Source organism: Lepidochelys kempii, chromosome 16 (assembly GCF_965140265.1).
Source record: "Lepidochelys kempii isolate rLepKem1 chromosome 16, rLepKem1.hap2, whole genome shotgun sequence".
NCBI lineage: Eukaryota > Metazoa > Chordata > Testudines > Cheloniidae > Lepidochelys > Lepidochelys kempii.
Window position 1 is genome coordinate 17,954,475 of NC_133271.1, and position 16,144 is coordinate 17,970,618.

The following is a 16,144-nucleotide window of genomic DNA, read 5'->3' on the forward strand; positions in this document are numbered from 1 at the left end:
ACGCTCAGATGGTCTGGCTGAGTGCAGGAAGGACTGCACCTTCAGAGTTAACCCAGTCTCCTCCCATTTTGGCCCTTGTGCCCCATGGCAATCCTTCTTAAAACAAAGAAGGCAAAACTCTGGCACTGGTGCCTGGGGGTCGATGGTTTCAGAAAAGGGGCAGAACTTTGCTGAGCAGAGATGAGCGCAGTGCAGAAGACACATGTGAGTTTGGACAGAAAAAGATCTTCGCCCCATTGTTTTGATGTTTCTGTATTTATGGTAATGCAGAGTGAAATCACGGTAATACTCGAAATGACCAATGAACAGCTTGACTGCATGTAATCAATACCTGGATTCAAGTGAGTAGTGGCTGAGATGGGGAAGGGAGCTCCCAAATTATAATCCCTGCCTTTATTCTGATTTTCTGTGACCTTGAGAGGGTCATGTCACTCGTGTGTGCCTCAGTTTCCCCACTGGTCGCATTTTCAGGCAGTATGATCTTGTCATTGCAGTGGAGGAATTTTCCAGCATGAGCATCAAGGGTTTTGATCATTATTGTTGTACACATGATTATTTGTATTATGGTATCACCACCTGAGCCCCATTGTGCTAGGCTGTTTATGCGCATACTGAGCGATATCCCTGCCCCAAAGAGCTTACAATGTAAACAGCCTAGACAGACAAACAATGGGAGGAAGGAAGTGCTGTTATCCCATTTTTGTGATGGGGAAACTGAGTCATCGAGAGATCAAGTGACTCGCCCAAGATCACATTGGAAGTGACAGGGCTGGGAATTGAACCCCCATCCCTTGGAACCCAGTTCAGTGCACTAAACACAAGATCAGACTTCCTCCCAAAGAGTCCCACCTTGCAATCCCTTTTAGGATTCCCCCCGATCCCAGATTTTTCAGCAATGTCTTGTTTTTTCCTGGCCGTGTCTGTGGTGACATGACATTTTGAGCAGCTTCCAATTGCACTGGGACATGTTACCCTTGCCTGCAGTCTCTTAGCACTCCTGCTGAGTGTGTCCTGCAGGACAAAACCAGGATGGTGATAACCTACAGACCCCAGCAGCAGAACTCCCCTCTCTTCGGTCTTCTCTGGTGCAGAACTGGGTTTATCTTTCTTTCCTAACTGCTGGCCATGGCTCTGAGGCCTGTGTGCTGTGGGTAAAACTGCACCTAGAGGATCTGCATGAAAGAACCTAAAAAATGAGACTTCTATACATCACCTGGGCCTTTCAGAACCTCCCATCTTCCTCCTCGTGTGCTCTCTGCCTTACACTTGGTTGCACAATAATTTCCCCAGGGAAGCGGTGGAAGCTGCAATGCTTGGCATTTCAAACTAGACTGGACAAGATCCACTCGAAACATTCTGCAGGGGATAATCCCACACTGGCCGAGAGACAGCTGGTTATTCTCCTGCCGCAGGGTCCTTTCCATCCCTGACTCGTGTGATTCTGTATTTGTAGTTAGACGCTTCCTGGCACCTGCCATTTGGCCTCAAGGCTCAACAGTTAGCAGGTGGGCTGGACTTTTGTTTTCTTTGCGTTGCTCTGGGGAGCAGTGAGCAGGTATTTGTCCCTACCTGTCATTGTGTTATCTCCCTATCGGTGGCCCCACAGAGTCTCGGGACCTCTTTGTCAGCCTCCTCCTAGCCCTGGCCAAAATGGCCATCTACAAAACCAGGGAGAGGAGGCTGGCCAACGGGTCTCCTGCGACTGTGGGGCCTGTTTCCGCTCCTCAGTCCATTCACGCATCCAGGCAGAGTTCCCCTGGGCGGCGTTCGCTAGCTCTCTTGACGCCTTCAAGGAGCAGTGGGCGTTGTCCAGGGTTCTCTGCTCGGTGTCCCCATCAGGTTCCCTTCGTTTAGCCCTGTGACCTCACTCCTGTTCCTGTTATCTCCTTAGTTGTCCCACACAATTATTTGGCATCCCGGACCTGTGGATCTTCCCCTTAGGCTAGTGGGAGGTCCCTTCTTGGATCCCAACAGGACTGTGCTATCTGGCCCTTCGGAAGCCTCATGCAGTCTGAGGTGTTACAGCCTCTCGTTAAAGCAGTGCTGTTTTTACAGAGAGCAACAGTGACCTTTTAGCTGTAGGGAAGTATGTGCCTGTGTATTAAAGTCAGAAAAACCTCCAGAGAGCTAGACGGGTTCAAGGTGGTGCTCTACAGGTGATGCATATTGTAACAAATCCATACTCATCTAGGATATTATGCTGTGCACCGTGGATGCTTATAACCTCACCGCAACAGAAGGGACGGAGTTCAGACTCTTCTGCTCCAAAACCACATCCTTCTGTCTTGAACTAAAAGAGAATCTCCATTAGGTGCTAGCGGTATAATCCGATGAAGTGAGCTGTAGCTCACGAAAGCTCATGCTCAAATAAATTGGTTAGTCTCTAAGGTGCCACAAGTCCTCCTTTTCTTTTTAAGGCCTACTATGACACACAACTAAGCAGTTCTGATTCCATCCAGTAGAGGGCAGTATGCACATGCACATAGAATCATAGAATATCAGGGTTGGAAGGGACCCCAGAAGGTCATCTAGTCCAACCCCCTGCTCGAAGCAGGACCAATTCCCAGTTAAATCATCCCAGCCAGGGCTTTGTCAAGCCTGACCTTAAAAACCTCTAAGGAAGGAGATTCTACCACCTCCCTAGGTAACGCATTCCAGTGTTTCACCACCCTCTTAGTGAAAAAGTTTTTCCTAATATCCAATCTAAACCTCCCCCACTGCAACTTGAGACCATTACTCCTCGTTCTGTCATCTGCTACCATTGAGAACAGTCTAGAGCCATCCTCTTTGGAACCCCCTTTCAGGTAGTTGAAAGCAGCTATCAAATCCCCCCTCATTCTTCTCTTCTGCAGACTAAACAATCCCAGCTCCCTCAGCCTCTCCATTAGCCAGTCTCCTTGCAATATGCTTTACTTTTTCATTTTTTAATTAGATTGAACTCACTCCATGCTCTGCCCCATTCTGTCCTAAGCAGAATGTAAACCCCAGTAATATTCGAGTTGAACTTTCAAACCAGTGATATTCAGAACAGGTTTGCCCATCCCTTAGACCCCATCCTGCGAGCTGTCTTTGTGCTGATCCGTGGATGATCAGGGCTGGGATGACACATACAAGAGGAAAACACACTGCTTTTAACTCATGATCATCAGGGCCAGGAACCCCATTTTTGTCACCCTGCTGCAACCAGTGAAAATGTTAAAGAGACCCTGATGATGTCTTGTAAGATTCCTTTTCCCCACCCTTCCACCACCTGTACGGGAGAGCTAGCAGGAATGGGAAGGAGGTTATCTAGGGTAATCTCTGAAATGGACAGGAGTTTACAGAGCCACTCAGGCAATGAAAAGGAAACCCAGCATGCTTCAGTGATGGCTGCAGTGTTCATCTGCGCTTCCTTTCCTGTAAATATTATTCTAATGCTGGCTGCCGCACTACCTAAATCAGAAAGAACTGCCGGCAAAAAGCAAGAATGAATAAACATTTCTGTCCTTTGTCCCCACTGCCCCTTTTGCAGCTTAAGATTTATAGCTGCCTTGGTTTGTCTCCATCTGGACGGGGGCCTCATGGGGCAATCATTCAAGGCCGCATGGTGACAGGCAGCTTACAATGTTAACCCCGTTCGAGTTGTGGACCAGGGCAGTAGTTCTGAGCTGTAGACTGCTTCAGGAGGGTGCTGCATGGCTGTATCCAGTTCTAATGATCGGGGGGTGGGGGTGTTAATTAAGGGATCTGTCTTATCCATTTCTCTCCAGCATCTTTGCTCACTCTGTTCTCATGGTACTTTACCTACACATGGTGTAAGACACGGTGAGACTACTAGCTAGCACATCACAAAACGTTCTCCTGGCACCGCTCCTTGAGTTCAATGAAGCCAGGGTGGATTTCACCCAAAGTCTCACAAACCCCCTGTTACGGATTTGGTCAGGCTCCCCTTTACTGGCCACCCCCAGACTGCTGTGAGAGACATCTATGGCTCTGGGTCCCTGGAGTCCCCCAATGGTTTAAGCTTCTGGGTCTTGAAATAAGTCCAGGCACTGCCCCACTCTTGGAATCCCTAGGCACATTCTTGGGGTGCAGCCCCTTTGTCTAGTGCCCCATCCTGAGAACTAGAACCCGCTGCCAATCCCCTCGGGGTGCAGAGCTGACCTTCCAGTTCCCCCAGACTTACACACCTGGTCCCAGAAGGGTTTGCTGTGTAACCCGCTCAGGAGGTGCACAGCCATGGAGCATGCTACACACTCAGAGCCCAGAGCCCAACACATCATTGCTCTTTTATGTAACGCACAATGCACAAGAGAACTCAGATCATTTAGAAAGCTACAAACCTCTTAACCACAATGCCCCCCACTTAGTGCACCCTGCCCTCGGTGACACTCTGGGCTCCAGACAGCTGGCAGGGCCCCCCTGCTTCTTATAGGCCTCTACATGTTGGGGTGCTTCTCCTGCATGGAGTCTTCTGCTCACTGCTTCTGAGACCTTCCTCTCTCCTGCAGTCTGCCCCCAGCCCCTCATTGCTGTGTGACTCTCTGTTTAAACCTCTGCCTGGTCACCTGGCCTCTTGTGTTCTGCTCCTGGTAAATTTCCACTGCTCCTACTTCCCCCCCTCCCTCCCGAGGGGTCAGATAAAACTGGTGTTCCCAAGGATGCAGCTGCTCTCTGGCATAATATTGTGAATAAATTACCCTCGTTTACAGCGAAGTACCTTCTCTTTGGCCTCAGTCTGGAGTGCAGCTGCTGTGTGTCCTGTCAGCCATGGTGGGTCCACAGACTTGTAGGCTTTCCATGGTGCAGTAATTTCATGATACAATTTCATAGTATCAACCTGAATTCACAAATGGTGCAGACAGATTCCCAGCTACCCACTCCCCTCCACAGAGGTAGGCCTGTATTGTGAGCCCCGTTTTACAGAGGTTTGTCCGGCATCATTTCATGAGTCTGTAGTGTCCAGGAGAGAACTCAAAAGCCCCTCTCATCTCCACACCCCCTCAGTTCTGTAACTTAGTCTATTTGCCGAGATGCGGATGTTGGCCAGTGTGTTTATTCCTCTTCCATTCTTTTCACTTCTCCCTCAGCGAGAGCCATGGGGGGTGAAATTGAATGATTCGTTGCTGTAAATGTAATGAAAGGAAAAGCTCACTGAACTGTTCTGAGGGATTTTCACGGTTTTGAAAGGAAATTCTAATGGGATGTGACTGAGAACAGTAACGAGGCTGGAATGGTTTAATGGCTGTCGCTGTTAGGAAATGCAGAGCAAACGATCCTGGGAAAGTTCTGCTTCCCAGGGGCAGCCTCATGTGATGTACAAGTGCATGGGGGTCTCGGGGAGCCCATCCACATGAAGGGGGCTATATGTACACCGGGGAACACAGCTAAGAGTTGGGCTCTGGACACTTTGCCTGGCGGTCACACCCAGTATCCAAGCATATGTAATACATGGACCCAGGGACAGTTTCTGCTCCCAGTCACACTGATGTACATTCAGCGATAACCCCATTGACTTTGATGGAGTTGCACCAGAGATCTGTCTGTGACCTGGGTGCCTAGATGACACCTGCGGGGATGCTAGGTGTTACCATTGTCCTAGGTGGTAAAACGACCTGAGCTCTGTCTACGGGAGTGCTCCCGCTGCTGGAGCTGCACCAGTGGAAGATAGCCTAATGCAAGCCATTCCCTGCCTTCCCCCTTCTTGGCTTGACCCAGGACAGGGGCTGCTGTTCTCAACCTGCGGGGTCCTGGCAGAATGGCCAGGGCGCGTTCTAGGGGCACTGTTAAAGCCGCATAAAGGCTGCCCAGAGGACTGGGAAATGCACAAGTTAACAGAGCCGTGGCGTGTCTGGGGTGTTTCCTATTCCTGATCTGCTGGTTTGATGGTTACTGTTTTCTCTTGGACACAAGGGTATCCAGGGTGGGCCCTTTAATGTCTCTCTTATAACCTTAGCTACGTTCAATTCCCGATGGGCAGAGATTGTAACTGTGCACTGTAACCTATCCTTAACCTTATTGTTGTTATTAGTTTGAATTTTGGTCGCACCGAGAGGCCTCAGCCGAGATCAGGGCCCCATTGTGGTAGGTGCTGTACATACGTACAGCAAGAGACAGCCTCTGCCCCGAGGAGCTCACAGTCTAAGAACAGGGTCTGGATCATGCCTGAGTGTAAGGTAGATGTGCAAAGCAGTAATTATTGCCCTCTCCACCCTCTTGCAGAGCCCATGTCAAAGCACAGCCCAACCCTGGGAGCATGGGGGCAAGGCTCTCCTCCCCGCCACCACCCAGGAACAACCCAGGATGGAGAGGGAGCAGGCAGCAGGAAGACTTATGGCTCCCCCTTCTCCCCCTGCACCACCCAGTAGTGGAACACACCCGACTCCATAAAAAGATGGTGCAAATTATTTTTGGAGCAGGGAGCCCTGGGAAGACTATGGCCTCTCAGAGGCACAGCGCCTCCTGGTGTTCCTCGCCTATGCACCGCCCCTTCCTACGGTCTGTCTGCTAACAGCACAATCCAGCCCAGAGCTTTAGTCTGTCTGCAGCTCGCTAAGCATCCTGCCAGCACCCATCAGCGAGTGCCACCGGCCACAGGCAGGAGTTTCAGTTCCATTAACACCGCCGTTGAGAATAATGCCTTGCTCATTCTGGAGCCAGCCCGCTGGGCATCCCAGATCACCTTGGTAAGGTGGCGGTATTCTTCATTGTGCCTTGTTGCGCCGAAGGGGCGTAGCTGGGAAACTAACATGTTTCAGTGGTAGAAAAGCACAGATTTTTTTCCATAGGAGCTCAGCTGCGTACATAGAAACGCAGGAGGGCCTTCTGCACTCTGCCTTCTGCTCAGTAATGCCTTCGGGGGGGGAGGGGCGCTCAGGGGGGATACACAACCACCCTGGTTCACTGGGATTGGAGCTGAGCAAAGTATTCCCAGGAGACGATTGATGGGGTGGACTTGGACATGTTTCCCCATCACAAATTACCCACAAGCACACTTTGATCTCAAAAAGAAAAGGAGTACTTGTGGCACCTTAGAGACTAACCAATTTATTTGAGCATAAGCTTTCATGAGCTACAGCTCACTTGCATCCGATGAAGTGAGCTGTAGCTCACGAAAGCTCATGCTCAAATAAATTGGTTAGTCTCTAAGGTGCCACAAGTACTCCTTTTCTTTTTGCGAATACAGACTAACACGGCTGTTACTCTGAAACTTTGATCTCAGCCTTTCCCATGACCGGATTCCAGCCTGCAGATTGCCCCTGAATCATTCAGGTATTTGCTGTCCCTCAAACGTCAGTTCTGCTCCCACACTGGTTGGCACCCAAACCCAAGCCATGCCAGCCCCTCTGCCGCTGTTGCACCAGCATTTGCACATTTGCCCAGCTATCCAGGAGGCTTTCCCTTTCCGTGGGCATTCTTGCAAACACATTTTTCCTTGCATGGCTCTTTGCGGAAAGCAAATGAAAGGGACTGCAAATACCATCAGTCACTGGACTGATATTTGTCACCTATATTTGTCCAGTTGTGGTTGGATCTGTAGGAGGGGAGGGAAGATGTTCTGTCAAACCAGCTGCATTAACAGTACTGCTGCTCAGCTCTGCCATAGCACTTCCCAGCTGCAGGGTTTAACTCACTTGCCAGGCATTCGTTAAAGCCTCACGCCATTGCTGCATAGGAGATATTCTCCCCCTTTTACAGATGGGAAACCTGAGGCACAGAGCATTGACGGGACTTGCCCGAGGTGTCACAGCAAGGCAATGGCAGAGCCCAGAATAGACACCAGATCTCCTGACTCGAGGCCCTGCGCTTGCTGGAGCTCAGGAGAAAGAGAACTGAGCTGCGTCGCTCTGCTGAAGTTGTTGCAAGGACCGTAGGGGAGAGCATGTTTTGGGGAGCCCTTTCAGTCATCAACCTCAGCCCACAAGCACCCTTTGGTATTGCAGGGAATCAGAATGTTTCACCTCCTGTTATAACACGGAAGAGTTAGTCAATATGATGTCTTCTTAGGAGGATGAAGTCTTTCATCCTTGTCGGGAGAGCGGAGTGGTCCAGTAGCTGGGGCATAGTGCTGTGAATCAGCCGACCCAGGGTCTGGTCTAAAATGCTGCCAAGGACTGCTGTGATGCTGTGTGCCTCAGTTTCCCCATCTTGAAAATTTGCCTTGGCTTCCCTAGCTTGAAAATGTGCCTCAGTTTCCCGTCTTTAAAAGGGGATAATGATTCTGACCTCCTCTGTAGAGTGCCTTGAGAGGCATGGATGGAAAGCGCTATTTGTCAAACGTTAATCACTATGATTATTTTATGTATACACTAAGGACTCCTCAACCAAAATGGCCTGGAGCAGCCGTTCTGAAGATACTTGGCCTTTTCACTCCACTCGCAGCGCTCCTGTTAATGTCAGTGGAGTTTTGTGTGAAGACCGGAGGAAGTCTTTGGCCTCTTGATATTCTGGTGTGGGTACAGAGACTTGAGGTAACTGTGGTGCTGTTGTGTTAGGCCGTGGCTGCATTAGAAGCGCTGCAGCATCACGACTGTACTGCACCGACGTAGCACTGCAGTGTAGACACTTATTTCAGCGCGAGAAGAATTGTTCTGTTACCCTAGGGGCGACCCCACTGTGGCTTAGGTTGGTTAAACTACATCTCCCAGGAGCGTGACTTTTTCATACCCCTGAACAACACAGCTGGGGCAACCTCCTTTCTTGTACTTGTGGCACCTTACTCCTGTTCTTTTTTGCGGATACAGACTAACACGGCTACTACTCGGAAACCTCCTTTCTTGTGCAGACCAGCTCTTAGACTGTTGCCTTGAGACTTTCCTGGTAACTGCCATTAAATGAGTATATAGAGCAGCAGTGGATATCGGGCACTAGCATTTCAGGGCCTAATCTGAGCAGATAGATAATTACATAATGTACCCCAATGCCAGGGCTGTGTGCATGTAGCTTTAATTACTTACAGTGTTACCGTAATGCGCGTATTCTGCTCTGCGAGGTCTCTGGACTAATGCTTTCAGCACTTTTCATCTTGCAAAGCACTTTACAGATGTTAACTTAGCTTCGCAAACCCTGCTGTGCTCCAGGAAAACATGGCTGTAACCTGTCAGTATCAAAGCAAGGATTAGCGCTCCGGCATTGCCGGTCCCCAGCCCTACGTTCAGATCACTAGATTGGTGGGCTGCAACCCCAGCACTAAACACTAATAAAAATACTCCTTCGTCAAGCAGAAGATTTGGTCGCTGGGCTAGAACTGCTTGTGATAAGAATTAATACCTAGCTTTTGTATAGCACTTTCTAGCTGTGGAGCTCATTGATCCACAGATTACAGGTGGGGAAACTGAGGCACAGAGCAGGCACGTGAATTGCTAGTAGGTCCAGGAATAGAATCCAGGCCTCCTGACTCCCATGCCCTGACCACTAGACTAGACTCCCTTCTTTAGACACACATGTCTGGACTGGAGGTGGGCTTGTGACACTCTGTAGCATGCAGAGATGGAACAGGAGACTAGTAAAGTGTGAAATACATTGCCAGTGTGGTAGGATTGTAGCATCGAGGAAGGGGATTGGCCTGTTAGGAACAGCTCCCCTTTGAACCTACTGTATTGTGCTGTGTGCCAAGTGCCCTCCTGGTGACTGCATGCGCAGAGGAGGGAATGGCAAGTGAGGTTTCTGCCAGGACGAGCTCGCCAGCTGGAAATCCTCACGGGGGAGAATTGGAAACCTCAGGAGATCGCCAGCTACTCCCTGCTTCTCTTTGGTTCTTCTGGCTGCTTGCTGAGTTGGTCAGCGCTGTGGAGAGTCAAGATTCAGCCTGGCGCCAGCCTCCAAGGGACGCGTGGCTGAGATCCGAACGCAGCACCGCGTCTCTGCACCAACTGCTGATACCAGATGGGCGCCTCCTACAAAACACCAGTTGTCTTGTCACTGAACCCCGCAGGCTACGGAGCTGCTCAGGAAACACACACGCCCTTTTAAAAGAGGGGGGGAGGACACTGGCCTTCAGGAATTTCTCACTCTCTGGATGAGCTGTTTGTAATGGCAGAGAAAGCTCAGCCCTGGGGGAAAGGAATGGGGCTGTAGAGATAAGCACTAGCATAGCAGAAATGGCCTTAGCTGGGTCAGTGGAGGGGAAGGTGGGTGTGACGTGCCCAATCTACCAGTTACTAACTCGTCTTTCTTTCTTTCTTTCTTTCTTTCTTTCTTTCTTTCTTTCTTTCTTTCTTTCTTTCTTTCTTTCTTTCTTTCTTTCTTTCTTTCTTTCTTTCACAGGTACAAGGGCTTCATCAAGGACTGCCCCAGCGGACAGCTGGATGCAGCTGGCTTTCAGAAGATCTATAAGCAGTTCTTTCCCTTCGGCGACCCAACGAAATTTGCCACCTTCGTTTTTAACGTCTTTGATGAAAACAAAGTAAGTGGGTGAATGACAGAAGCTGAGCCCCCCTGGCCCTCCGTGCGCACCCCTCTCACGCACCGGGAGTTGTGTGGTTTAGGGTGCCATGAAATGTCTTATATAGTGACAGCCGCTCACTGGTCAGTTCTTGAGTGTGAAAATCCAAGCGGTCACTTCCCGGGGTAGGGAAATTTCAAGCGGAGAAGCTTTAGCAGCAAATCCCCATGCTCGTTCTACTTTGTGATTCTGAAGGGCGAGGCGGATAGTCCACAAAGTGCGGAAGAGGGAAAAGGAGACATTTGGTGCTGCTAACAGAGGCCCATCAGGCAGGCTGTCCCTTACCCACTAAAGCCGCCAGAATTACCCAGAGCTGCAGGTCTGACATTGCTGGCCAGATCAGGCTTTTTACAGACAAGCTGCAGCGGAGAGAAATGTTTGTAATTCCCTCCTCCTTTCTCTCTCGCCTCTGTCCTGGTGGCTACGACCCTCTTCCCTGTTCCGAGGGCGAGCTCCTGGATTGTGTCAGACTCCGTGGTCTCCTGGCCACCAGCGGTTCTCTTTGCGCAGACAGAGTTGCTGAGGAGACAACCCTGGAGCCCTGCTCTGCTGTGGCCAGTCAGCAGCAGCCTTTGCCAGGAGCCCTCTCGCCATTTTGCTTGCAGAAGGGTTCTTGCTCCCGTCCAGTAATTCCCCCGTTTGTTTTTCTTCTGCAGACAATTTCACGGGAGAGAGATAGAGACCCTGTCCTAGTTCCAAGACACCTCACCGCCCCATCCCTCAGCTGCAGTTCGTTCTGCCAGGACTTGTTAAAGTTGTTGTGGGGGGGAGAGGACGCTCACTCTGTACATGTTCCCCTCCCCCCCGCCCTGCCCGACATCCCTCTCCTCTGGGCACAAAGGGGATGTCTCCATTGCACACTGAGCATGGGTCGGCAGGACCTGGGCTTGTGGACTCAGTGTTTCCCTGCCCACACTTGCGTGTCCCACTGCATTGTAAGCCTGGGTTTACGATTGTCAGCCCCGGGTCCATATGGCACTATGCCAGCCTTCTCACTTGGGTCTGCGGCTTGAGCTCCGTCCACACTGCAAAAGGATAGGGCTTGGACATGAGTCACAGCAGGACACAGGCTCTGACCTCCCCCTGCCCCCCCAGCAGGGTCCTGGGCACTTGCCGAGTCAGACTGATTTGTGTGTGGACAGAAGTGGGGCTTGGGCTCAAACCTGAGTCAGAGCCTGGCCTTGGTGCACAGTGGAAACATTCCCTAAGTTACACCAAATGTAGACTGCCTGGGCTTGTTCCCCACTGCCTTGTGCACCGTGTCTTCCTTTACAGATGCGCAAAGCAAGGGTAAAATGCTATCAGATCGGAATGGCACAAGGCAATAGCCGTTGAGACTCTGTTACATGCCCACTGATGGCAACGTAACTTGCACCATGTCTCTTCTGGATTTGGCCCTGGGATTGGAATTCACAGCAGAGAAGGGACCAGTGAAACTCTGCTCAGAGAAATGGAATTGCTCCACCAGTCGGGATACCAGGGAGCTGCTCCCCTTCCACAGAATCAGGTGCCTGCCAGTGGATTCTGGTGCCCAGCATCCTGCCCCCTCTCTTACCAGCTGATTAGTCCCAAAGCACCAAGAGTAACTAGAACTGTTACTCTACTGGACCATAGCTATGGTCAGGGGGTCACCTGAACAAGATCTAGTGATGGAGCCCCACGAGCAGGAATGCAATTAACCCTGCTTACGTCACCACAGTGAATCAGCAGCGCAGCGTCTGTATGGAACAGGCCTGTTTGGGACTCCACATGTGTTTGCATGCGTGATTCATAGGCGCGGCACACACGTGTAACAATACAAACCTCGGCCCCTGTGCTTTTGACGTCTGTGTCACTCTAGAGCTCTCTTCCCCTTCTCAGGATGGGAGGATCGAGTTTTCGGAGTTCATCCAGGCGCTGTCGGTCACGTCCCGAGGGACCCTGGATGAGAAACTGCGGTGTAAGTACTCAGCTCAGTTTGAAGCAAGGAACGGCGTCTCTCTCTGTCCCCCCACTTCTGCTCTTGAGCCCAGAATGGGTGCAGAATAGCAAGAGGCAGCCATGCAGTGAGCATCTGCCCAAGCAGGGAAGAGCACTAGAGAGGGGTCTCACTGGGTATGTCTAACCTGCACCCGGGAGCGAGGCTCCCAGCCAGGGCCCACAGACTGGGGCTAGCGGGACTCCCACTCGCCTGCTAAGAATAGCGGCGTGGGCGTTGCTTGAACGCTGGAGCTCGGGCTGGAGCTGGGGCTCTCAAGCCCTGGCACCGCTCTGCGGCGTCCGAGGCGGAACGTCCAAGCAACGCTCCCACAGCTCATTTCCGTGTGCGAGGGTGAGTTCCCATGGCACAGACCTGTGGGCTCCGGCGGGGAAGCTCGCGCCCAGTTGCAGGGCAGAGCCTTGTTGCGCCAGGGCTCTGTCTTAGGGTCTCAGTGCAGGCGTTCGCATCGCACAGCCCGAACTGAAATGGGGGGACGCTTGCTGGGGTGCAGGAAGGGAGGCTCCCAGAGGAGAGAGCTGGGCGTTAACTTACTCTGCGTGCGGTAAGGTACTTAGGAAACCTGGCGGACTGACAACCCGGCAGAACAGAGCCTCTCTTTATCCACAGGTCCAGTGCAGGCATTAGCAAGGCAGGGCTCCCCCTTGCTACCCCTCTGCCCCCAACTTGAGGGACCTCCCCTGGGGCGTGGGGGCTCATCTGGGCCTCTTAGCTGAGACTGGCCAGGGAGTGCCAGTGATGTCTGTGCCCTGGGAAGTGGCCCCCAGGAGATGGCTTGTTCCTGGCACAGACAGGCCACTAAGGGCTGACAGACTCTCACTGCCAGCCCAAGCTACATTCACACTGGGTGCTGCCTGCCCTCTGGCTCCCGGCGCTTCCTCAGCTATTCAGCATCACTCTTGGTTTCAGGGGCGTTTAAACTGTACGACTTGGACAACGATGGGTACATCACGAGGAACGAGATGCTGGACATCGTAGATGCTATTTATCAGATGGTGGTGAGTGTCGGGGGGAGGGGGAGAGGACGCTGGGGTAGAGCGCGCTGCGGTTCCCCTTGCATTCAGATCCATTCCCCTGAGTGCAGCAGGCCTGTCCGGGAGTCAAATTAGCATGGCTCCGATGGGCAGAGTGGGGCAGGATGTGGGCAGCCCCTGTGGCAGGTCACCCCCCCTGCTTTTGTGGATATGGTGGAGGGGGTTGAGGTGGGGAAGAGCAGGGCAGCCTGCTGGCTAACTCGTCCCCCTAGAGAGCAGAGGTGGCTTCCGACCTGAGGCTCCTGCCATGAGCATTTGACCCCCATCAGCATCACTTGGCTGCCAGCTGGCTGCGGGAGGCTTGTGTTCCCGCCCTGCCTTCCCAGACTGCCGCAGCCCCAGGTCCCAGTGCTGGAATCATTTGCTCCAAGTGGGGGCAGGGATTGGATGTGGCCCTTCGCTAGGAGTCTCTTGTGACTGGGATGCACATGAGGTCGGCTGAAAGGTGCCTGCGGTGGAGAGAGCAGGCTTTCCGCAGAGTGGACGGAGCCGCCCAGAACTGTCCTGAAGAGGCTCAGCTCTAGACCGGGGCGTTCTTCCCCTAATGCACAGAGAGAGAGTGAGACCCAGACACCTAGCACTGAGGATGCAGCCCAGCCACAAACAGTAAATGTGTGTAAGTTACACTCTCTCCTGTCCCTACAGGGAAACACGGTAGAGCTTCCAGAAGAGGAAAACACACCTGAGAAGAGAGTGGATCGGATTTTCGCTATGATGGACAAGGTGAGACTCGATGGTGACTCTTGTGTGTTTTCTCCTCACCTCTAGGGGGCGGCGGCTGTCACAAGCCACACTCTTCCATCTCCCAGACTGGGTCCCGCTCCCCCGACAGGTGCTATGTACCATGAAACCCACCGACCTGTAGTCGTCTCCTCTCACTGTGGACACAAAATCTCACCTATGCAGCCTGCTCAAAGCTTCTGCATGGGCTGGTGGGAGCCCCAGCTACTCAGGGCCTCTCATCATTGGGTGTGACATGGCGCCGCATTTGACAGTGAACCGTTAGTCCCTGATCTAGACTGGGCCCAATGGAGCGGAGCTTTGCCTTACAGTTCCTTCCTGCTTCCAGCTTCCCCCTTGCCTGTGAGCGTGGATTCTTGACCCCAGGCTGGCCTGACCAGGTGTGGATGTGATGGGTGATCTCATTCCAATGCAGGGCTGAATCAGCAGAGTGCTTAAACCCCAGTGGAGACTTCGAGCAAAGCCTGGGCTTGAGCGCTTGGCTGAATCAGCGTCTCTGGCAGGCTGGCACTTTGGGCTGGACTCAGCCCTGCTGGACTAGAGAGGTGTCACGCCCAGGGGTGAAGTGGGATTTGCCAGGTGCGTTTCCATCACCGCCTGCCCTGGGGGAAGGGCAGCCTTTGTTTCTACTGCAGGGCCAGAGGAGGCTGCTGAGTGGACCAGCGTATCTATCCCCTTAGCCATAACCCCACCCCAGCCAGCGTGCCCAACTCTCCAGGCCTACTCTTGCCCACTTGGCCCAGTTAGGGCTGCAAAGGCCAGTGGGGCGGCTCCAGAGGAACACGGTGCCCTTCGAATCCACTCCTCAACGTGCACGTGAGGCAGTAGAGAATTGGGATAGATATCAGGGATGGGACAGAGTCAAGGGGGGCCGGGTCCAAATCTGAATTTCCGTGGAGTTTGGGGCAAGGGATGTTTGGCTCAAAGCTGTCTCTCTTTAATACCCAAGCACAGATTGTTCCTCTGGGTCCAGGGCATTTCAATAAAACAATTAGTTGCGACATATTGGCCATCGCCAGCTCTCACGGCCGTTGCCTTTCAGAATGCCGATGGGAAGCTAACGCTGCAGGAGTTCCAGGAAGGCTCCAAAGCCGATCCCTCCATCGTACAGGCACTGTCCCTCTATGATGGACTCGTATAGGCCCCGGGATCCCAAGCTGAGGTAAGCCGAGCAAGGTGGTAGTACTGGGGATCTCTGTTTTTTGTAAGCAGAACTGGCGGTGCTGCCTAGACCGAAGGTTGCCTGACTGCCTATTTTCAATTGCTTATAACTTTGCCAAACGTGAACTGTTTGAGCTGAAATTTTCTGTGCTGCGTGTTTGCCTCAGGCTGAACTTTTTGGGGGGTTGGGGGGTGGGGGTGGGAAGGAGTTTCAGCTGAAACAGTTCAGCCGTTTCCCGATGCTAGGAAAAAATTAGGTTATATTGCCCATATTAAAAATAGTCTTCTAACTGTTTAATTGAAAAGGCCTAGCACCCCCATGCTTTGGAGAAAGAGCTTGAAATTTGGCAGGTGGGTGGCCTTTATATCAGGAAAGTGCCTTGGCCACCCCTGTTAAAATCCACCCAAATATGGTCACATTATAAACCTTTGAAAAAAATCTCCGTTTCCACATGCACCGTAGAGACTTGTTAGAGTTTGGCAGCGAAAGTCTCCAAAGATTCCATCTTTACTGAGCATGCTCCAGCCTCTCACAGCTCTTACGTGGTGACTAGACTGCGCAGGTGCCATCCCTTAAGGTTGCCTGACACTGCCCATTTTCAGTTGCTTATAACTTTGCCAGGAATTGATCAGGGGCTGCAGGGACTGAGCAGGACTTTCCCTACATAAGAGCGGCCATATTGGGTCAGACCAATGGTCTCTAGAGCAGTATTCTGTCTTCCGACAGTGGCCAATGCCAGGTGCTTCCAAGGGAATGAACAGAACAGGGCGATCATTAAGTGATTGGACTGTCATCCAGTCCCAGCA

General features: G+C 52.0%; 1 protein-coding gene across 6 annotated transcripts in view; it reads left to right on the forward strand.

Annotated features, from left to right (window-relative positions):
• The window catches only part of NCS1 (neuronal calcium sensor 1), a 118,288-nt gene that overhangs the window by 92,412 nt on the left and 9,732 nt on the right, over nt 1–16,144 (forward strand). For 3 of the 6 annotated variants that reach the window (XM_073313975.1, XM_073313976.1, XM_073313978.1), the window contains 5 exons: nt 10,246–10,384; nt 12,284–12,362; nt 13,311–13,399; nt 14,081–14,158; nt 15,219–15,338. In XM_073313975.1, the coding sequence (XP_073170076.1) occupies nt 10,246–10,384; nt 12,284–12,362; nt 13,311–13,399; nt 14,081–14,158; nt 15,219–15,317 (484 nt within the window). In that variant the 3' untranslated portion in view covers nt 15,318–15,338. The other 3 variants (XM_073313974.1, XM_073313973.1, XM_073313977.1) reach the window with 1 other exon arrangement.